General features: G+C 49.3%; 1 protein-coding gene across 1 annotated transcript in view; it reads right to left on the bottom strand.

Moving 5' to 3' along the window:
• PLEKHO2 (pleckstrin homology domain containing O2) overlaps window positions 1-23,392 on the bottom strand; it is a 28,795-nt gene extending 5,403 nt beyond the window's left edge. Inside the window, exons 1-5 of the mRNA XM_056347836.1 lie at window positions 23,181-23,392; window positions 17,963-18,115; window positions 11,244-11,360; window positions 4,459-4,563; window positions 1,785-1,883 (exon numbers count right to left, since the gene is read on the bottom strand). Coding sequence (XP_056203811.1) covers window positions 1,785-1,883; window positions 4,459-4,563; window positions 11,244-11,360; window positions 17,963-18,115; window positions 23,181-23,189 — 483 coding nt within the window. The 5' untranslated portion in view covers window positions 23,190-23,392. The remainder of the gene's footprint in view (window positions 1-1,784; window positions 1,884-4,458; window positions 4,564-11,243; window positions 11,361-17,962; window positions 18,116-23,180) is intronic.
• Between the last annotated feature and the right edge of the window lie 233 nt (window positions 23,393-23,625).

Genomic DNA, 23,625 nt, shown 5'->3' with positions numbered 1-23,625 from the left:
CACAATAACCTTAATTCTTGGTTTTCCTGTCGGTGCTAAGTGGTCAGCTCTGCTATATTTTAATTCTTTATCCTGTGGTAGCTGAATCCCTCTACCCCCTTCATTTACAACACGCCTACCCAAAGCACACCTCCTTTCTGCTTTTGGGACTGTCATAGTTTTACTTGAACATATAAACCAAGTTGATCTTTGGACTGCTTGGCCATGGATACTATTGCAATATTTCTGCTTGCTTCCTCTAACTTGATGTCATCCCTGTCTTACTGGGACCAAGCCTCAGCTGGTTAAACCTCCTTCAAGCCACAGGCTGTGTGGAAACCACTCTAGTAGGGTTTTTTTTCCTAAAAAGGATGGACTTCGTAAAGACATTGCAGTGTGCAAGCTCAGTGCCCCAGAGGGAGAAACAGGGTGACAGTTCCTGTGTGAACCCAAAACCACATGAAGGCGTAGCTGCAGCCAGGGCCAGACTTATGCAGTGCAGAGTTTAGTTAAGAATCTCTCTTTGCCTTTCCAGGCCATCAGAGAGACAGAGGCAAGCTGCATCCTGGCAGCTTGGCCCTGACCCGTCCTCACCTGGCCGGCTTTGATACTGGAAATCATTGTTCATCCCATTTCCTTCATGATACTGCAGCCAGCAGCCACGACACACATATTTCTGCAGGCTCTATCCACTCCCTTTCCCCTCATTCCTGCTTCTGAACTTGTAAGCCAGTTTCCCCTGAATTTGGCTGAAGGTGAGAGGTCTTACAGGTATTAACCTCAGAGGTATCTCGTGAACACAGTGAGCTGAGCAGGGGAGAGAGATCTTTTTAGTGCCTAGGGAAGGGCTTCCTGCCTTACCGAACCCATATTAGGCAACAGAAAATCCACACTTCAGTGCTGCTGTGACTTTTGTCATGTTTTCTCCTGCGGTTTTCTGGAGGAGTGGATGGGAATCTATGATTCATTCCCATGCATTTCTCTAGAAGAGACACTCTCCCTCCATTTCCATGCAAAGTAAAAAGTCTCGGGGCATCTCATTTTCTGCACGAGGGTCATCTGAGTGCCATGCAGACACATAAGTCAGAGTCTTAGAAGTCTGAAGAAAGGAGGTTTGATTTAAAAACCCTGGCTGAGATTAATGCTCTGCTGAAATATCAATCTGTCTGTGGAAACTTTTTCATAAATCACAGGAATCACACATTAGTAAGAACATATCCCATGGAAATGAACTGCAGGTTTATTTTGTGCTGGTTTTTCTTTCTTTTTTTTTTTAAGTCACAGATCCAGAAAGTCAGTTAAGAGTAGACAGGCTAGTCCATAAAACTGCCTGGGAGAATAATGTATTCTGTTTCAGACCTAAGGAAGGGCTTGTAAGCTTGAAAGCTTGTCTGCTTTTTTCAGTTAGCTTAATAAAAAATACAGCTTCTCCCCACAAACCATGCAGTTCTTATACCTTTAGACCACTGTGGCTACAAAATCATCAATTCTTAGAAGATAAATATAGGAGCTTCGTCTCTTCTGATTAAAGTGAAACTATAATGGCTCTCACCAGATGGTGAAGCAGCTCATGAGTTATGGAAAGCTAAATATATTGTAATGTGTTGCAGCAGCTACAGTTCTATGGGAACCTGGAGCTTCATTAGGTGCTGGTGCAGTCTTTCCCAGAGGAAGCTGTTTCCCTTGTCAGCTTTCTCTGGGCTGTCTGTACCTGGGATTTTCCCTGGGGCTTTGTACCGAAGTGGATGGAGCAGCTCTTGTGATCCCAGCTGGGGAGATGGCTCACCCCAGGGGCATGCACTTACCTCCTTCAGGTGACTTCTCGTGGGTGGCCTTCGTCCGTGGGTCATTTTCACCCTGTCCCGAGTTACATGGTCCAAGGAAAGGCTCTCATCTACTTTCACCTTTAAAAAGGAGAAGAGGAGGGAAAGAAAAAAGGAAAAGGGCCATTAACTTCTTAAGATATGTCTATAAAATTCTCAGTCACACATGAAGGGATGCAGCATTTGGATGAATATTTCACAACTACAGTCTTTGCCTCAGACTTCAGTTGCAGTCCGCCTGCAAAGCTCTGCATGTACGTGAGGGATATTAAGGTATCTGTCCTGTACAGAGCTCTGTTCATCTAACAGACATCCCAAAGCAACGCACCCAGCCTTCAGAAGTTTGTGATGGCTAACCTCCCCTCTACCTAAGGGGCAGGGAAGGAAGGACACAAGGCAGCTTTGTTGTCCTTGCTGCAGCCTGGGCTTGGACCAGCTCCTGCATGTGGCAGAGCACAGCGCTGAAACTGCTGTTGCTATCTTACGAGGTGAAAGCTCATTAATAACCGTGACCTGACTGTGAACTGTATCAGCAGTGCGTTGTTACAGACCTTTCCTTCTACAGCTCTAATGACTGCAGGATGCTGAAGAGAAGGTGTGAGCAGTGACCTGGATTAATTGCAACTCTAGCTGAATTAACAAATTTATTTCCTGGAATCAGATGAGAAATCCACTGCCTCCTGCATGTGGGGAGAGAAGTCCCAGCCCCCTGGCAAGGTATTTCTCTGTGCCGGCTCTGTGACTGCCCACCCACCCATGCCATGATGGCTGAGGGCTGGAGCCTGCTCCACACAGAGGGGCAGCACTGGGGATGGTGGAAACATCAGTGCGTCCTTGGTTTGCTGACCTTTGTACCACAAGTTTGTACAGTAGGAAAGCTGGCAAAGGTGAAATAGGGATTTAAAGGAGAAAATGGGTCCCAGTCTCTGGCTGATATGGCAGAGTGGGTTTACAGCTCTTTCAGCAGAGAACAGCTAATCCAAGCCAGCTGAGGGCTTGACCCATTAGCTTGTGCCTGGCCTGTGCAGAAATGCTTTAAATCTGAGGTTTGATCCTTACTGGAATGAATGAGAATTAGAGGCTGGCTCCCTTTGAGAGCCCAGGTCCTCATAAGGAGGATAACCCCAGGCCACAGGCCAGGGAGGTGACCTGAGATCCCACCTTGCTGTGCTGCCAAGGGGGTGTGCAGAGTTCACTGCCCACCAGACGGCCACGTGCTGTGCCACTCCAGGCAGCTCCGACCCCGAGCGGGATTGCTCCAGCAAGGGCTGAGCTGCACTGCATTACAGGACGTCACATCTCCCACCCGCTGAAACATGAGAGCAGACCTGGCTGCTAAGCTCTCTGCTGCTGTGTTTTATCATCTCAGGCTGCTGCTGGTCCCAGCTGGTCCCTTTAATCCCACGTGCTGCTTCCCACTTGGTCCAAGGGCCTGAGGAACCGCTACGTCCCACTACCAGCAAAACCTTGACACTGAGTGCCATTTGCTTAAGCAAAAAAAGGAGCATGTTCCAGCCTCTCCTCCTGCTTTTGCCCCCTTCTGAATAAAAGCAAAGCCCAAGCTCTCAGAGTTCACGTCTCCAGCACCGTATCTGCAGCGCTTAGGCCTTTTCTCAAAAATTTTACTCATTGCTTTCATTTCCTTTGTTAAAGATCTTGCTGTTTGCTTCGTCCCCTTGTTACCCTGACCATTTCTTCCTGTGTCATTCCTGTGATGGTGGTTTTGTGCACTTCCTTTCAGTTACTGAAACAACAACAGAACAGACGTTGCTCCTTTGGTTTAGTCCAGGGCTGATTTACAAGCTAACAGGGAGCAGGTCAAGGTTAGTCAGGCTCTAGAATGTGCAATTTTCATCCTTCTGTCTGTGCAGCAGAGTGGGAGGAGAATCTGGGAGTGCAGGTGTGCTGGGGCCAGCTGAGCGGCAGGCATGTTTGGCTGGGGCCATGATGTAACTTTCCACCAGACTTCTCTCCAGACTGCAAGCGGAATAGCTGGTGGACTGAGTCACTTCAGATTTTTCCAGTCTTGAAGGCTGGGCCATGTCCTAACCAAATACCTTCATCTCCTTCAGGCTGCTTGGTGCTGAGGATCACGGCAGTGTGGGCAAGACTAGTCTCCGGGCTGCAGCTCCAGTTTTACACGACTCAGCGCTGCAGCTGCTTCTCTGCACCAGCCGCTTCCACCAGGAGAGGAGAACTCCCATGCATGTGCTGATCCCAAACCCACTGAAGTCACCAGACCATCTCCCACTGACTCTGGTGAGGTCTTGCGACCCATGGGACTCTGGATGAGATGTTAGCTCTTAGCAGCACAGACCACCCCTCTGGCACACCATCTACTCAACCAGCTGCCTGGGCCTCCCTGCATCTAATCCCGGCCAGGAGAAAGGGAAAGGCAGTGAGATGTAGGAGGGTGCAAATGGCTCTCTACGTGTTCTGCTTTCTTGAGCTGGGAACTGAAGTGGTTTAAAGCTCCCAGCCTTCAGGGGAGCAACCTGGCCTGCTTTGCACACCATCCTTCTCTTTCTTTTGACCACGGCTGGCATGCGGGAAGGACAGGGAGCATGGGCGCTCGGGCAAGTGCTGCTTTTAGCTAAAAAAGCAGCGGATGAGAACTGACAGAGAAATACAGGAGTTTGAACACTTTTTCTCTTACCTCATCAAATATTTTGTTTTTGCCTCTATTGATCCCTTCATTAAGAGCTTTTATCCATGATTCCTTTTCTTCCAAAGTTGGAGCTTGAAATTTGATATCATGAACCTGCAAGAACAGAGAGTCAATTTTTGCCTAAGCATTCCTGTCAGGACCAGAGAGGTAGCTCTGCTCTCTGGATATCACTTCAGTTTTTATATAACATCCAGTTCCAGCCTGTGTTTAAACTACAGATTCCTTTGTGCTTTGCCAAGTACTTCATAGCTCTCATGAACAGGATTTTGTTATGCTGAACAGTTTGTTGCTGTAGTTTTATTTTTGCAACTAGCAACTAAAGTAGTTAGAAAGTAAGAGTTTCGTCCTTCTGCAAAACATTTGGAATAGCTCTTAGAGCAGCGGTGAGTTGCACAGCAAACAGTGACACTGACTATAAGGAGTCAGACTGAAAGTCCAAGTAATTTTGTGCTGGTTCGGATGCAATGAAGGACTTCATCGCCAACTTCCCCCCAGGCTGCAAGCAATGGGAGGGCTGCGGGCAGCAGGTTCTGCCTGCTTCCCTCTTTCTGTGGCTCTGCAGAACAGAACTGATACGGGAATCTGGGACTCTGGCCTTGGTGGCACTAAACCCAATTCAGCTGAGCACGGATATGATGAGGCATAAGGGCAAAGTCAGTGAAAAAATTAACCATATCTTCTGTTTGCAAATGAAGAAATACAGCAGTGGACACTAGACATACACTCTCTGGGGTTTGAACAGCTGTACTAAGAAGAAGGGAAGAGTTGGCCATAAAAGAGGGAGTTGGCAAGAAGCATGGGACACAAATAAGGAGGGAGTGGTGGGACTGCATGGCCTGTCCTCCAGCCAGCCAGCTCTCTCCTTCTGCCAGGGAAGTCCCGTGGCTTTGCTCAGTGTTTTGAACCTCTTCTTGTACGCAGCAGGAGCAATAGGTAGGGTGTTATTTATTTCACTGCTGTGTTCTCTGAGCGCCTCGCTATTATTATGTAGCTTTTCCCCAACGTACACTTCAGGTGAGAGCAGTATCATCTTCACATTACAGGTGGCTCTATGGCAGACTGGCTTGGATCCAAATAGCTCCTTGAAGTGCCCTAATCCGCACTGCACAGGCACACAGAAATACTCTTCTGCTAAAGAACATTATTAAAGTTGAAAAATCAAGCCCTTAAAAATTAGACAATCCCAACGTTGCCGGGGCAGTCCTAACTCAGCCTGCTATGCATGTTCCTGCTAGTACCTTCCTTAACGACACAAGCAGCACTCCTTACAGAGCCATCCCATTGTGTGTTTTATCCTCGTGGGTCAGTATGTCCTACTGATTGCACTCTGCTCAAGCCCTGCCCTGAAAACAGAATTACCGATTCCCCCAATAATCTTTTCTTTGCTGCTTATCACTACAATATCTGGGGGCTTCACAAATTACTTTTCAGAGCAACTGCAATTATCCACTTCTTCTCACAGGTGGGGAAGTGAACTACATTCACAACACATACTAGTGGAGTCTCGTTTGGAATAGTTTTTGGGGGTTGTTAAATGTTAAGTATCTTATAGGTATTCTGCACCTTCCCGTTGCCTTCAAGAGCTTACAACTGTGTTGTGGTCCCAGCCTTTTTGTAAATGAGGCCGCACATTCTGAAATCACAGCAGTGTCTATATGAAACTAGGGCTATATAAAACGAGGGTGACAAAGCTAATGGTGACTGACAGTCGAATGCTCTTAGCAGCTCCCTGTTTTGTTGATGGCACAACAAAGCAGCAACTGTTCTGAGTCTCAGCAGCTTCTGAAGGTACCACCAGAAATTCTGCAGAACTAAAGCCTGATCTCCTTACACTCACTCCTGTTGTTTAGCTAGAAACCAACGGCCCTTCCCTTCTACATTTATTCTTTGCTTCAGTGCCATGGTTTTACATGTGCACATCACAGCAACCAAGTGCCAGACCCTCACAGCCAGCATGGCAAGCAGGCAGTTAAGCAGCAGTTTGGGGAAAGATTATTTATTCAATTAGTTTGCACATAAGGTGATGGGACCACATGTCTTCCTGAGAGCTCAGAGAAGAGGTTAGGGCCTGAACCACAGCCCTCTGGAAAAAGAGCCCTTTGTCTGGGGTGCAGAAGGGCCACGCTAACCAGGGAACCTAAGGGAAGGCAAGGCTCCAAAACAGAGTGACAGCCAGATTTTGTTTTAGTCCAAGCAGGCCTGGTTTTGTGTGTGCTTAAAACTTTCTTTTTGTTTGGAAACGATTTTGCCCCAAAGCTTTGTGATTATAAAAGCTTATGAGAAAGCTCTACTTGTGAGCAGCTGAGCTGCTGCACTGCCTGGCAAAGACCTGGCAGCCTGCACCAGGGTTTAGAAATCTCCGTACATGTTGTTCAAGGGAAGGATTCCTGCCTCACTTCAAGCTTCCTCTTCCAATACCACTTTCTGTGCCTCATTCTCAGGCCCCAAATAAAGCCTCCAAGACTGTGACTAAGCGCTGGTGTCAGCAACCCTGCGGCAGTGCAGAGCGAAGCCTTGGGGGGATGGTTTGTCATTAATGAGAAGCCGAGATGTCCCTCTGGCATGCAACCCTCTGCCGCACAGTGTATCACTGACCTACCGCTGCAACCACCAAAGGCAGACTCAACGGATGGTGAGGGAAAGGGACTTGTGGAAAGATGCTCCCAAGGCAGCAGCAGAAACAGCCCTCCAGCTCCCCAAAGGGCTGGCTGAGCTCTATACACTAATCTGAAACCCCCAGGTTGGCTATAAACAAGAAACAAATTCATTTATCTTGTCCGTATTTTTACTCAATCGAGTATTCACAGATATCAGAGGACGCACCTGAAGATGGATACTCCCCACAAAACATTAAGCAGGGTCTGTTCTCCGGCAACAGTTTAAGGTAGAGAGTCAGTGACACCAATATAAGAAGGCAGCAGACTGGGTAACGCATTTGCTCTCCTCCTGCTAAGCCAGCTGAGACTGAGTCACACCATAAACAATAGGCTGGTGTGCCAGGAAAAGCTGTCATGGCTAAACTTAATGTGATAGTGACCATTGTAAGCCGTGAATACAGACTACGCAATTTACTGTCAGTTAACTCAGAGCACAGCACGGCCAGTCAGCTCCTGCTGAATCACTGGCTGGATGTCGTGCAACAAGAGGCACACACACGGGTCACTGTCCATGACGGCAGCGAGCATGGTCTCCCTGATTGCTCCGTGTCTTCTCGGAGACATCAGTCTCTTCAAGCAGTGACAGTCTTATAGCTATGCTGACCCTGCTTTCCAGGAAAGAGAAGTGTTTCTGGGGTCAGTCTGTTGTACCTGCACTAAATGCTTGAAGAGACAACCTCTGGAGAACTGTATAGGTGCAGTTTAAGACCTTTACCAACACCAGCTCTTTGCTGAGCAGTTCTGCTAGATGCTGCTGATCTGCAGCAGGGGTGGGCAACGGAAACCTGTGTTTGCTGCTTAGCTGTTTTAGTGCAAAGCCTTGCGTCAGCTCCAGTTCAGTGGGGCTGGGCTAAACTGGACTGTGAACTGCTGGTTTAGGTGTGGGAATGTGTTCTCTTCTGCTGACTTTTGGTTACAGGGTGGTCACCTCCAGAAGAAGCCAGAACAGAGCTGGGTCAGTAACATCTTAAACTACCAAAGTCCATCTACCAGACGTGAGGCCATCTCCTGCCACCTTCTACATGACTTTGTCAGGTCAGATCATAGAGGGAAAAGTGGAAGCCAAGGGACTGGCACTTAGGCAATTCTTGTGGTTTTCTGCAGCTGAACCAAGAGCTACCTCATCCCTGGGGATAAGGCAGCTTCTCTGCCAAATTGGCAGACCCCAGGAGCAAACTCTTCCATGCACAGGGCAAACATGCCTCACAGCTATCTACTGCAGCTTCCAGGCTGGGCCCCCGATGAAGGCAGCTGCAGGTACCTCCAAAGTCAACGAAGGGAAAAACAAGCATTCGAAGTCTCCACCCCTGACTGCAGGTGCAGCGTTCGTGCCTGGCCATGCTAGGAAAGGATGTGCGGGGAGCTGCAGTGCTGGCTCATAGACTCCTTCCCTTGCTACCACCCTCTTTCTTCCCATTCTTAAGACTTCCCTGCAGCTGAAGGCTTTCAGACCTCCTGAATACCAGACCTGTGCCAATCTCTGTAGTCTCCAGGCAGTTTACCCCAAGCACCATTTACACTGCTTTTTGCATCGTGAGTACATTTGAAAGTCCCCCGGCCAAGGCTGCTGCCCTTTCTTACTAGCTCAGCTCACTGCATCCAACAGTTTTCATTTAATTGCTGTGGGTGGAACAGAGCATTTGAGATTTCTAAGCAGAGCAGGTCTTTTGCACACTGCCAGCTTCCTTTGCTGAAGAATCAAAGTTCAGGGGGCAGTGGTTTCTTTCAGTTCCATACCAGTGCAGGCGTGTGACACGCTCATATTGTCATAGCTTAATAAAAATGTCATCCTTGTGAACAGGGCAAGCAGAATCTGGCGTACATCCATCAAAGACCACTGTCTAGTAAGGCAACTTACTTATTCGGGTGTAACTTTAGCTGCAGAGTAGTTTTAACTGACTGATTCATCTCCTCTCCTTTTGAAGAATATCCCATCCAAGATTTAAACTGGGATTCCCCTACAGCTAAGCTGGACTCCCTGTATTCAAGTGGGAAACTCTTATTTGTGCACTGAAACAGAAATGGCCTTTCCCAGCTTGTTTGTAAGCCCCACAGACTCACTGGATTTCTGCATTCCTCAGTGTTGTGCTCAGGAGAGGGGGCAAAAAAACCCTAGCAAGATCTGGCAGGGTTTGGCGAGCCAGCTTACAGGGTGATTTTAAATTGTGGATGGCAGCAAGCCTCCCAAATGGAAAATGTTTAGCTGATATATATCGCCACAGCTGCAATTTCAAAACAGAAGAAGGACAGTTGTGTACATTGGCCTCCTAATTGAAGCCTGTTCTAACATCTGCCAAAGTATGTTGTGTGTCAACACCCTCACCAGATTCCCAGCCAAAAGGAGGGTGGGCGGGGAGCTACAAACAGGGAACTTTTCATTTATTGAAGCCCTTCCTTTCACCAAAAGAGCCTTATAGAAAGTAGCCTCTATCTAGGTCTCCATTTAATCAGTGGCATGAAAAATGGGAACTGTAAACTTGCCAGCATGCCAAAAGGATGAAGTTACCCTTTCAGGGCACAGTTTGGGCATATCTTTCTCCTAGCAAGAAATGAAAGGTTTAGGAACAGGTCTCACACCCTGTGTTGATTCATGCAGAAGTGCAGAGACATATACAGCTATTACACACTTCTCTCTAAGTAACATACTGGCAGATAATAATAATTCCTACTGTGCCACACATCTCTGAGCAAACAGACTTTTATTTGCCTCCCTGGGAATAGGTGCGCACTTGGTAGTTATTAAGCCACCCTCTAGAAAACACACTAAGTCTGCCAGAGTTAGCCACTTTTGATCTAAAATTGACATTATTTCTGATTAATCAAGCTACAAAACAACCACTAAACCTCCACTTGGACTGGAGAGACTCCCTGCTCTGGGATCTGGCGCTGAGCAGGAGCTCACTAGCCCAGGGTGCAAATTTCCAGGCCACCATCACTTTGGTGCATGGTGCTTAACAGTGTTTTTCTCCCCATTACAGACTGCGCCTACTTGCAAAATGAACATCATCCACCTTCTCTCTCCACCCCCACGCTAGTCCATGTGAGTGTTTTGGGGCAGGACAGTCCTTGTTCTGTTGTTTTGAATGAAGTTTAGCACAATGATGCTCTGAACTCAGCTGGGGTCTTATTATATGAATAAACACTAAGTGACTGGAGTGAAAGAATAAGCAACAATGACAACAAGGACCAAACAATCTCCATTTATTTAAACAAAATGGAGACGGGGGAATGCAGGCAAGTTGGTATTTTTGCCAGTTCACATTCTTATGGAAATGAGTATGTTTTGTCCTGCACAACCTCTCAGATTTGCATGGGGAGATGTAGGAAGATCTCTCAGGTCAATAAAATCACATTGAAATTAGAAGTAAGTCAAAGCGTCATGCCTCAAAGCAACAAGAGAAGCATCCCAGCCCATAAAGATGCTGGAATGGATAGCATATAAGTAGGAACTAAGGAGAACTTTCAAATATGCATAGTGACGATGAACATAAGGTGAGCATGTCCTTGCACACAGTGTTCAGATGGATGTATAGCTCCTTCGCAGTGCCAGCCTGGTGGTGAGGTTCTGGATCTAACCAGATGCTGCGCAGGAAGCTAAAGATGCAGTTACACGAATCCTGCAAAATAAATCTTTTCTCCTAGGAACTATTTTACTGCAAGTAACTTTGCGCTGGACTTTCTCAGATCAGTGGTTCCACCTCCAGGAACTATCTCAGTACATGGATCAGGATCATTGATTTCACTGGAATCTGGGCAAAGCTGCAGCATGTGCAGCTGGGAGAGGGATACTTCCTTGCCCAGAGCACATGGGGGAACCACCGGGAATGGTTATTCTCCACTGCTCAGGGAGTACTGGAAGAAAGAAAATGACAAGGCAGGAAAAATATCAAGAAGACAAAGTTGAGTCGCAGGAAGACGCCTTCCCCACAACAAGAAGAAAATCTACAAGACAGTAGTGTTCCTCCTTACACACTGCAGGCCATCTGCAGCTATAGGCCATTTCTCCCAGCTGCCAAATAGCTGCATCTCAGAGCCTTTCATCTGCTCCGGGCACAGTTGCCTGGGAACTCATTTTGGAGTTAGCAGACTTGAGGGTGATGAGAAAGGCAATCCTACCTTCTTACCCGGGGAGCGGATTAAAATGAAACGGTTTTTCTTTTTTAGTAGCGCACGCAGTTCTTGGCACTTGTCATAACTCTCCAGTTCCACTGTTTCTATGCACTTCTGTTCATCCTGCAGAGAGGGAATGAAACATTATTATGAATAGGAGGCGCTGAAATCAATCATATACTATCAATCTCTGCATGCATTCCCCTTGCATCTGTCTAAAAGCTCTTCTGCCTATAACCTGCATGCAGACAGCAAGCCCCCATAAATCAGGCTGGCATCTCACTAAGAAAATCTTTAAACTACAGGCCGATTTGTGGCTAGTGGTCCACAGTGGCTGAGAAAATAACACCCTGTGGACAGTAACACCAGCTTCTGCCACCTCTCTTGGCCTCATCCAGGGATCTGCAGCCAGAAGCAACACTATCTCCTTCTAAAAAAGGATGCAGGAGACATTATTCTGCTTTTTCACAGGGAAGACAACACAAGCATCATGATGGTCCAAGCAGCCCCCCAGGAAGCCTGAGGCACAGCGGAGACAAGAGGGGAGCCCTGCTGCCATGCTGAGCTGGGGCAGGCTGGTCCTCACAACAAAAGGGCCAGCAGGAGCCACAAGCGACTAGGACACACTCCTCTTGCAGCCAAGCTCTGAGCTGTCAAAATGCTTAGGATTGGAAATACAGTGCTGTATAGCCAGCAAAGCTGTCGGGGCCAGCATCTCAGTAGGGAATACTTGTCTCTGCTGTATCTCCACTGACGACTGCCGGCCGCGATCTTGGCTCATTTCTCCCAGTAACATAACTAAAATTCCACACGTGGTGCGTGGCTGAGTTCAGCTGTGGAGCACCATCCCTAACAGGAACCGCAGCGTAACGCTGGGCAGATGATACTCTTCAAGTCTCGATAGCCCAGAAGAGACCAAAGCTCCCTTTTGCTAAGCATTACACAAGTAAGCAGTGAGAATCGCAAAACAGTTCTTGCCGGTGAAGTGCTACAGCCAGCACGCCTCGTGAACCTCCCTGCTACCATCCTGAATTAAAACCGCTGGCTATGGCCATCCCCAGCTCAGGCTCCGCTCCCAAGGCACTCCTTGTACCGGTATGAGTTTGTATTTAGCAATTCCTATGGAGGAGACGGGGTGTGGGATGAGGAAACAAGTTGCAGCCAGGAAGCTGCTGCGTGGCTGGAGGCAGGGAAAGGAGAGTTCAGAGGGAAGTGGGCTGCGGGAATTTCCTCCCTTCACCACTTGACGTTTTAGTCGCTGTGCAGAGCTCAGGCCCTGTTTAGCTTTTTTAACTCTCCTATCTGGGAATGGGGGCCCAGCAGAGCCGATGCCAGTATGCAGAGCAAGTTCTGAGCCACTGAGGGATGTCTGGATCTAATTTAGGTTTATTATTTTAATGACATTACTGTTTATTTCATTTAACACCGAGTAGACGAACGTGACCAGAGAACTGGGAAAATGTATACTAGGAGGAAATTAATCCTGCTCAAACCTAAAACCTAGCAGATAAAATCCTGCTGACGTTACTGAGCCCTTTGAAGGCGCAAGGCTCCTGCTGCAATCCTGGTATTGCAATGTCACTGCAAAAGGACAGGGATGGAAATAATAACCCCTCAGCGGCCAACAAATGACAGAGAAGGGTGAGGTCAGGAATATATGCCTTGGGGATGAGTGATCTCATCCTGGCCTTTGGTGGACGACCGCCCACGTTACAGCACTGCCGCACAGCCGGCCGGTGCGCTTACCCGCTCCAACGTGAAAGTTTGCTGAGCTAAGGACGTAGGAGGCTTGGCAGCACTCTGATCAGAGACCAGCACGAAGACCCCTGCCCACCCTCCCTGCTCTCGAGGGCAGCTCTGTCCCCAGCAGAGCCCAGTGGCTCCATGTCACCCTCCTTGTCCATGCCATCCTTCCTGCCTCTTGGAGGGGAACCTTCCCTCTGATCCCCAGCCGTCCTCCACTTCCTAAGAACAGTGGAGCACCGCGCTGGGGGACGAGAAGGACCTGGCAGGCTGGAGAGCTGTGGGTTTGCCATGACATCGCCTCTTGCCTTCTGGCTGCCCCTCTCCCACCTGGAGAAGCCTTGGGGACTATGGCCTGGCCTGGGAACAAGGACAGCAAGGATGGGGACATGGAGGACACTGCCTGCCCAGGGGCACTGGCTTGACTGAGCAAGCTATGGCTCCTTCATCTCAGAGACACAAACTCCTCAAGTAAGTTATCCTCTTCAGGGAGGGTGGGGAAGAAAACAGTCAGAGAAATAAGAAACTCCATGTCTGAGGCAAAGCAAAAAGCATCTGAGTTCAGGGAGCACGAGAACAGGGGTTTTGTCTCTGTTTTACCCTTGGCAAGCGGCCATCCCCTGTGAGCCTACCTGAGTCACAAAGAGATCCTTTATGTTTGTCCTGCACCACTAAGACAAAGACTGAAAGACCTGATCCTTCTGCAACATCTCCAGGTCCCTTAAACCTCCTGGGATGTGGCGGATACTCAGCACCACACAGAGACAATGTGGCTTCCAGAGTCCTGCCCTGACACAGGGTGTCAGACACATGTTCTGGACTAGCTCCTGCTCCATGTGGTCTCTGGTGTCCCAAAGAAGTTTGGAGACACAAAGGTTGAGTTCTCACTCAGTGGTTACACCTCCCTGCAACACACAGCTTGCAGGGTCATCCCACGGTGCTGCACTTGATCAAGACAAGGAATTCCCTTCAGGCCACTTTTCTCTTTTCCTCTACAGATTTTAGGGCATGTTTTTTAAATTGCTTTTGGGCTTGCTGGAAGGGGCAATCAATAAGATGCTACAAATCCTGTTACAGAAACCACTACATTTATGGTTTAGTGCAGAAAACCAATTCCATTAGCTATTCATGGAGCAGATGCTGCAACTTAAACATGTATGTGTCTGTAAGCTTGGCCCTTAAGAAGAAAATTACTGAACACCTAAACATATTAATGCTTGTGCTTAACCAAAGAATCACACTTGGCAAATGATTTCCTTAACAAAAAGCTGTTAAAAAGGGGGGGAAACGACTCACTGAAATTTTTATTTATATGAAGGTATAATTTCTAGCAAAGACCTATTCACTGACACATTCATGGGCTGTGACCCTCTATTCAGTGTACAATGTCTAGACTGCCTGAAATAATAATTTACTTGGCTAGCTGAGGATCTCAAAGCATTTTAATAAATCACTTCAGGGTTTATGCTGCTACCACTTTACCAGGGGCAAAATACAGATGTTAACTGCATGACTGTTAAATGCGGAGTGGATCCTTTGGTCTCTGGAAGACTTTGTCTAGAAGGTTTTTTTCCCCTATCAAATAATACACTTAAACACCCCCCAAACAACAAAAAACCAACTCTAACCACTAGCTGCACTGCTTAGAGGGAAAAAAACACCAGACTCAAGACTGATGCTCTCTAATCCACGGAGTGATGAAATTGCTCTGTGTAGTCTCTCCGCATAGGATTGCCTGGTTTTCAGCTGCTCTCTAGTTTTGCAAGGCTTAATTTTTATTCTGACAAGAATATGCAGAGACAAGACAAGAAACCCCGTTAGAAGATAACCTGCTTGGTTCTGTGTGGGCCTGCACACAACCTGCCTTCCCTGAGATTTCTGAGTAGTTTCTCGGGATCTGAGCACCTCAGAGCTGTACATATTTGCGTCAGTGCCTGCTTTTCTGACATTTGGGTATGTGATATCATACAAACATCTTACTTAACCGAGTCTTCATTTATGTGAGGGTACGGATGTAGGGTGCTGTAGATGGAGGCACAGCAGATAACAAGAAATCCACCTCCCTTCGTTTCATAGTTGCTGAAAGAAACCTGAAGCCCGGTGGGGTGACTTTCACCCCCCATCTGCTCCAGGTAACACAACAGCCATCTGCAATTTGCCTTAGGAGGTAGCTCTGCTTTAAACCAAACCCAAAGCCTGACTAACAGATGCAATATGGGAAGCACACTCCCAGAGCAAGTCTGGAGCACATTCCAGGAGGTTGTTATTGATGATGATAAATACAGAATTTGTGTTCTGCTCTGTCTGTACTTTCCAGTGACACAGTACAACCTCATTGCCTGCGTCTTGTGTTGGCCACCCTCTCTGCTCTTGTTTTGCACACACAAAGCCCAGCTACGAGTACAGCCAGCCTCCTGCAATTGTATAAACAACTGTGCCTGCATATGAAACAACTGCTAAAGGCAATATTAGCATCTCTTCGGAAGGGCTCAAACATGAGGGACTGATAAAAGCACAATTCGCCCAAGTCACTAGCTCAGTTCCTGGAAATCTGATGGGCTCAGAGCTGAAATATTCAGCCTCTAAACCTGCCCTCCCACATGGAAGCTGACCTCCCTCCCATTTAACCCATTTAGGTCTAACTTAGGATACATATGGAAAGATGCTTCTACTTCTGTTCCCCGAGGCTTTATCTCCTTTCTTTTTCCAGGGCTCCAATTCAGCAAGTACTGAACAATCCTATTTTGAAATGTTTCAGCCTGAGGATGGTCAGGGACGCTGCGTCTGTCTCCAGGGTCACACAAATTGGGTACGTGGAAAAGGTCCAGTGGGGAAAGTGGCAGCTTGAGCTCCAGAAATAAGAGCTGTAGCACAACGGACCACAGACTCTCTCTTGACATCGGCCCCTCCCATCTCAAAAACTTCGTTCTGCAATTGTAAAATGGAGACAGCAACACTGCCCTAACTCACGTTAGAGGAAGATAAATACAGTAATAAACATGAACTGCCTCAATTCTGTGGCAACAGGACCCCTCCTGAGTGCAGAAAATTGCCATTTCCTTTAGTTCCCCTGTAGTAAGTCTGCACAATCACACACTATCCTATTGTGCTACCAGATAATTTTGGAGCAATTTCCTCTCCTAAGACATTTGACTTCACTGTAAGCCAGTTTAATAGCCTATAGATATTAACATGATCCCTTATTTACAATAATGAGACCTTGTAGCTACTGTAGCTTACAGATGCAATTTATTACAGGATGTTACCACAATCCGCAGGCTACCAGAAAACATTATGCCTGGTTGTTACAAATGCCATTTTCCTTGTTGAGATAATAAAATAACCCTTTATATGATTGGGATTTTTCCTTCTTCTGAATGTCTGTGAAAATTAATCTCACTTTAAAAGCTTTCTTTTCCCTTGCGGTAATGAGAGCCTCCATATATCTTGTTTTTAAAGGCATGCCCTTTAAAAAAACCTACGTCATGGTTATAGATTTTGAATCTGCGAGTTCCTGAAGCTTCAGCTGGAGTCAACAGGTGTCTGGGGCACTGAGAAGCAATCTGCGGAGTCTGTGGTTTGCAGGACCAGGCTGCATCGCTCTGTGTAAGAGAAACCCCCGCCACTTTGCCTGCCTTCCAAGCTGCTCATCACCTGATGCTGACTTCTCATTTCATTATTCTTGCACCCTTTGTGAATTTCAGAACTAAGAACAAATGCCTCCAGAAAGCTTTGGGATTTGGGAAGAGCAGGAGAGTTCAGTGTATGGAAGGAGGTAATACCCTTTAACCTAAACTGTTCATAACATATCTATTAGGCAACAGTATGTTTTTAAAAAAAGAGAACCAAACTCATTGTCAGTCCTGCTGTTCCTGAAACCATGGCAGCAGTGCAACTGCTGAAACATTTCCCCATTCTTCTTCCCTTGACACGCTAGACATGAAGCTTTACGTGATTTTGGTTTTATATCATTCTGACACCCACGAATGACCAAGATCCCTTCGGGTCAGCCACCGCACAGGCACATGGTCCTTGCGCAGACCATGCGGTAGGAAATGCTCCTCCATCCTGATGCGCACACAACACCATATACCAGCAAGACTCAAGACTTACCCACCCCTAATCTCAAACCTCTCTTGGTTGTAGTTTGTGTTCTGCGCTGTAATTCCTAACTTTTGGGGCACACTCTGCTCTTGCAGAAGCTCCTTCCAGCCCAGGAACTGAGAGCCTGACTCGGGAAAGAGCCACCTTTGCAGCCCAGCAGGAACCAGCCCTGCGCTTCTAACTCTTCTTGCACGAAGATGCAAGATTTAGCTTGGTTCTTTTTCCTCATTTGATCGGAAACAGCTCTTAATGAGGCCATGAACTTAAGGCATGCAGTTTATCTAGGGAAGTCCGGGACAAGGCTCCCAGGGGTCCTTCGCTCAGTACTGGCTCAAGTAAAAGATGAGCCAAATCCAGACTGTGTCCCTGCTTAAGGAGGACAGCAAGCACTCACAACCTTACCCTGAGTCCATCAGTGGCTAAACAAAACCCTGAAGAGTCTGGCTAGCAACAATCCGAGCTGCTTGAGGGGTGCCAAACAGCTGCAGGGTTGCCTGCCGTTCCCTTGAGTGGCAGGTGGGAAGTCAGCCTGCTACAATCCACTTTTATCCTTTAAACGCCAAAACCGCATAGCACATATCCTGCTTCCGCCCAAAGGTTTACTCCGTTCGCCTTCTCACAGGATGTCCTGCCCCCATTTTTTTTCCTTTGGCAATGGCACTGTCAAAATATTTACTGGCTAAAATATTTATGATATATAATATACTCTAAAATGCAGCTGTTGTCTTTTTTTTTTTATAGCATTTACCCTTCCTGAAAATAACTGGAGAAACCTTTTTCAAAGGAATGGGCTGGAGGAAAGAGTGAAAAACGCAGGAACGTGTGTCACCAAGGGCCTGATCCTGCCCCTCATTCAAGGCCGTTAGTTGTGACCATACCTCATCCTCATAGACCACGAGCTGTGTTTTCCGTAGCTGGATGTAACGATCCTTCCACAATCCCAGGAGTCCCCCACTGCTTTTCTTAATCCAGCCGTACTTCTCTGCAGTTGGAGCAGACTTTGGTTTCTCTGAGACCTCCTCCTTTGTATCCTGCAAAGACAGAAGGGAGAAGAAATTGCATCAAAAGCACTTCCAATCCATTTAATGAAATTTGGCAGAGAGCCTGCCCAGAGAAGACCTCAGCACCCACCAAACGTGGTCCCTCCCCACCACATCACAAGCAAAAAGACTGGCATCTTCCAGAGGAACACTCAACCAGCTCCCACAGGACCAGGGAGTAGGCATGGACCCTGGCCACCCCTGGGGACATTATTGGGATGACAGCAAGTCCACCTTGCTCCTCTATTTCCCCAGTGGCTCTGCTGCCCTCTCTGTGGAGGTACTCCCTGCTCACTTGTGCACCAAATAGGCTTTGAAAATGAGCACCCTTCTCTCCGCTTTGCTCCTCCAGCTCTCTGATGAAACCCAGGGGGATGGATCCTGCTGGCATCACTAGCAACACTCATACTTTAGCCTACGGCCACTTGTACAAGTTTCTTCTCTAGGTCTCTACATTTGATCATTGCCCCCAAACCAACTTCCATGGGCAAATCCACAGCATGAGGACCAGGACTTCATCACATCCATACTAAAATGTTCCTGGCAGGCTCCTGCATGGTTTATAGACAGGGGGAAGGAGTGGCAGAGAAGGCAGCACCAAGAATGGGTTAGGGGTTTTTTGTCCTGCCTTTAGCTCCTTGCTGTTTGTCACAGCCTGCTCTTGCCTGCCTGCAGCAGCACAGGGAGACCCAGCATCCTGCACTGGGAGGCTGCTGGCTTTCCAGGCCTGGTAAACACCAGGAGATGCATAACTTCTCTGCTTTGAAGAAACCATCAGGAATATCCAGCATCAATATTCTCAACAAACAGAGACAGGAGTGGGGGCACTTAGGCTTATTAGCTGACTGCCTTCACCTACAGACTCAGTTAAAGATGAGTCTTCCTCCTCTCCAGCGCACTGGAAGAGCCTCTGCAATAGCAGGATCCCTGTTTCCCCTCCCTTGCAGTTCCTGGCTGCTCCCAACACCCTGTGGACCAAATAAGCCTCTTTCCCTGGAGCAAGGCAAAGAGAATCCCTCGCTGAGCCAAATCCCCTTACACAAACATCTCACCAACCTTGTGACTTTTAAGGGGAGGCCAACCCCAAATCCTGCAGCCCCTTCCCAGGACCCGCCCTGTACCCCCCCGACTCAGTTTCCTCCATGTCATCATCTGTTAACAGCGTCAATCCTCCTGCAGAAAGCCAGCACATTTGCACAAAAAGAGGACACGTGTCAAAAGCAGAGCCCCAGCCATCCCCAAATGGCCCTCACTAGCTGCTGAATGAAACCTTTTCTTGTAGGAAAACTAAACAAAACAAACCGGAGCGGCTGGAGCTCAGACATCATGTTTCATAACATAAGGAAATCCAATGTGCATGGAAAGGAGGCAGAGCTGGACGCTCCTATGGCCAGGACAGAGCGAGTGTGTATGGACAAGCTCAAAAAATTCAGAGGAGAGTCTTGCTAACAAATATGTTTTGCTGCACTAGACTCCCAGCCAACACGCCCTTGGATAGCAGCTGCCATCAGGGTAAGCTGTTACTCTAAAGAAGGAGCTCACACCCATAAAAAAGACAAAAACCAGATTAAATACCCCTTGCGTCCACATTTATTCTGATCCGTGCTAAGGTGGGGAATAGTCTTGGCTTTGGTAGGTAGCCTCAGGTGCAGACTGGGAACAAGAAACTCAAATAAACCTCGTACCACCTAGAAGAAAATCAGGCGGAAACCTGTAACATCTTTGGTGCTCTTTGTAGAAGTTATTTTAATTGTACTGAGCCGTGTTTGAAACAGCCACAATACAGGATGACAGAGCATGAAAAAGTTTGCCGGGAAACAAGGGGGACTGCATGGTTTTTTTTTAAACTTGACTTTTTAGGTTGCCAGGAAGTTGTATTCAGTTGCGATCTGCGACTTCAGCAAACATCAATTGCTGCACAAATATAGACCTGCTGGTTTCCTGATTGAGCACCCTTTTGATGTCATTTTTAGATAATTGGGCACAAACTTTAACCTCCCTCATAGCTGTTTTGCATGGATGTAGCTGTACGAAGGGTTTATTTGAGTGGCAACAGCTGCCAAAACGGTTTTACTCCTTTAAGGTTTTATTTGCTTTGCAGATGAATTTTTGCTGTTCTTTTTCCCCACCTGAGAGAAAGGCTCTCTGAAATGGCAAATCTGTCTATCCATGGCTTCTCCCAGTGCTCTGCAGAGTGAAAACTACCTTGTCTCCTGTGGTTTTAAAATAAAAGTACTCCCTGTGAAGACACAGCACTTAACATCTACCTCTGAAAAAACAACCTGTCCCAGTAACTGTTTTTGTCGGAGCTGGGGCTCATGCCTGCGCTTCTGTGCAAAGCAGAGCTGCAAAGCTAGGGCAGAGCTCGGCTGGCAGCCTGCGCTGCCAGCTCAGCTGCCTGCTCCCCGTGGGCTCGCCAGTCTTCTGAGGACACTGCCTCCCCTCCATGGCATCGCACGGTGGCCCTGCAGCTCACCCCCTCCCCGGGCCACTCGGGAGGTTGGAGTCACCCGCCTGAAGGGAGCCATGGGGTTCCTTCCACATGAGACAGGACTTTCCAGCTGTTTCGGCACCTGGGAGCATCCATAGAGAGGATCCGTGACTGCAAGCCCCCGCCTGCCCCAGCTGAGCGGCCCAGGAGAGGGTAGGCGAGATGAGATGGTCTCAGCAGATGACAGCAGCAAAAGGCTGTGCCCCCCTGCGCTGTGCAGGAGTCACCTGAGCCTGAGCTGCCCGGTGCCTCCACCGGTCCCTGCTGCATGATAGACGTGACGGGTGCAATCCTGTGCTCTGCAGGTGCCAGGGGCTGCTGAGCTGCCTGGGCTCAGGGGCAGCAGCTTCCCCCTCACACCCACACAGCACACTGCAAGGTTGGGGTGCAGCTGCTGTAACCCCTCACATGCAGGTTAAGGGTGTAAAAACCCACATGATGCAACTTGACTGTTTGTTCCTGTGAAAGCAAGAAGAGTCTCAGAGATGGCGGCTGACATTTCTGTGGGTTATTTTTATGCCCCCCTTGCTCCTAATCGGCAAGGAAAGGTTGGTCAGGGAAGGACACCGAGAGCAGGGCTTTGTGTCCATCCTGCGCTCTCCGCCTGCTGCTCCACAACTAAAATGGAGCACCGCACAAAGAGGTGACTTGCTGTTGTTAACTCAGCTATATATGGGTATTCCTTCTGCAAGACATACTAAGACATCCTTCCCAGGATGTTCCCGGGCTGCAATCGTTCCTGACGCTGGTGTAAATCCATGAGAAGAAACCCCCGACAGCAGCCAAGCAAACCAGTGTAAATGAAGGAAGAACTGAGTTATCCCAATGCTGACTCACGCCAAAGGCATCACTCCCAAAACCAAGCCATACGAGCCCTTTTTGCAATTTATAGCACAGTGGCATTAGAAGTGAAACATGAGTTTCACTCTTCCAGCCTGGTTTAGACTCACATTTCACAGCTCAGCAGAGATTCCAAATCAGAGGGGCAGGATGGCTTTTTATTTAATCATTAGGCAGTTATTTCTCACCTCCCCTGCCCTGCAACTTAAGGGCCCACAAACCCACATACTTTTCACGTCTTCCAACCAAAAAAACCCCAACCAACAGTTGAATTGCAGTGGTGCTTTTAAAAATCACATTTTGTGCACAGTTGTTGCAGTCTCACCCAGTTGCAGCAAATTCATTTAAAGCAAGCAACTCATTTATCACACCCTCCTCTCTAGCATGGCACTGATGAACACCTCCCAGGAGACAACCTGCATCTCCAGAACTCCACTCTTCTTCTCCCTTTCCATGTTATCTTCCAAGCCCGGCTGTTAGCACTTCCACTTCTCCCTGACCCACAGGAGCAAAACCATCTTACTGGAAATAAACTGCTCAGATCCACGTGAAACTTGGGGAACTGTCAGATGCCTCCTCCCACAAGCAATCACTGGAGGATTCATTTATTGTTAACGAAGAGCAGCCGGTAAGCCAGGCGGTCAATGCTGGGGTGGGTGCGAAGCCCCTTTGGCCAGTGGCTACCAGCTGGAAGCAGTTTCTCTGTTGTAGATTAATTTCATGGATGCCAGCGGATAATAACAACTCTCAGTCACTAGCAACTTGGGCTGCTTTGTCATCTCCCTGCTGTTTTAAAAGAGCTCTCATTCTTGCCACAGAATGTTGGGAGCTGAACTAAGGGAGCGTAGGGGGGAGAGACAAGCCACAGCTACCGGTGTTGCATGTACTAGAGCCTGAAGTTCTCCGGCAGCCTGCCCTGCCGGGAGATTTCTTTGTGCGTGAGCAGCAAAACCTCATTTATGGAAAGGAAGCAGGAATAATTGCGTGGCCAGATGAGGGGAGAAAATGACCTGTCTGACTTGCTAACAAATTTGTGGCATCTTAATCCATCCGCAGAGGGATGGACTGCTGGGGTGCGATCCCATGGACGTGAAAACCTACACGTGCAGGAGAAGCACTACTGCTCTTCTCCCAGTCAAACCCGTCCCAGGCACGGACGGAGGAGGAGGACAGACTGGGGGAAGGCTGCTAGGTATGTGGACATGGCCAAGCTTGCGGGCTGACCGAGGCCCAGCTCCAGTACGGAAGTACAACACCCCAACGGGAGTCAGCAGAAGGTGGCCTGAGCAAGCGTGGCACCCGAACAAGCCCGACTCTGCCAGCGCTCGTCCTCCGGCACCGCCAGCACTTGCCCGACAGCCTGCCCCGGCCGGCTGGGAAATGGAAGCCGCGGCAGCTCCGGGGATGCTCTGCACCAGCCGCTGCCGAGCCCCAACGCACCCGAGCGGGCGCAGACGGCAACGGGGGTTGCTCGGGGAAAGGGACCCCCCGCCCCCGGGGCTCCGGCGCTGCCCCCCGCGCTGCCCCCGCCGCCGCGCCCGGGCAGAGCGCGGCCGGGGTGTCCCAGAGCCGCCGGAGACGCCAGAAAAGCCCCCAGTGGCCGGGGCGCTCCCCCGGGCCGCTTCCCGGCCGGCAGCGAGGGGCTGCGCCCCCCCCAGCCCCGTCCCGCCCGGCGGCTCCGGCTCAGCCCCGGCCCGGGGCACCCCCGCTCCCGGCCGGACTCACTTGCTCCATGGCGGGCCGGGGCCGGTCGCTCCTCGCCGCCCGCTCAGGGGCTCCGCCGCCCCGCTGCAGCGCTCGGCCCCGGGCGGGCGGGCATGCCGAGCCGGGCCGTGCCGGGCCCCGCGGCTCTCGCCTCCGCACCAACTTCTCGGGGAGCAGCAGCAGCAGCAGCGCCGGGTTTCCGGCGGCTTCGGCGCTGCGAGGAGGCGGGGATGCCCCCGGCCCCGGCCCCGCCGCCTGGCCCGGCCCCCCCGCCTGGCCCGGCCCCGGCCCCCCCCGCCGCGGGCGTGGGACTGGGAGCCCCCGGGACGGGCTGGGGCAACGGCGGCGGGACTGAGCCCAGGGGAGGGGGGAGCGTGAGATGAACAGGGTCCCTGGGGCGAGGCGGTGGCTGCAGGGTGGGGCAGGGTCCCCGACGGTGGCGCGGGGTACCCAGGGTGAGGCAAGG

The sequence above is a fragment of the Falco biarmicus genome, chromosome 7, assembly GCF_023638135.1.
Source record: "Falco biarmicus isolate bFalBia1 chromosome 7, bFalBia1.pri, whole genome shotgun sequence".
Lineage (NCBI taxonomy): Eukaryota > Metazoa > Chordata > Aves > Falconiformes > Falconidae > Falco > Falco biarmicus.
This window is presented reverse-complemented; position numbering and strand designations above follow the sequence as displayed.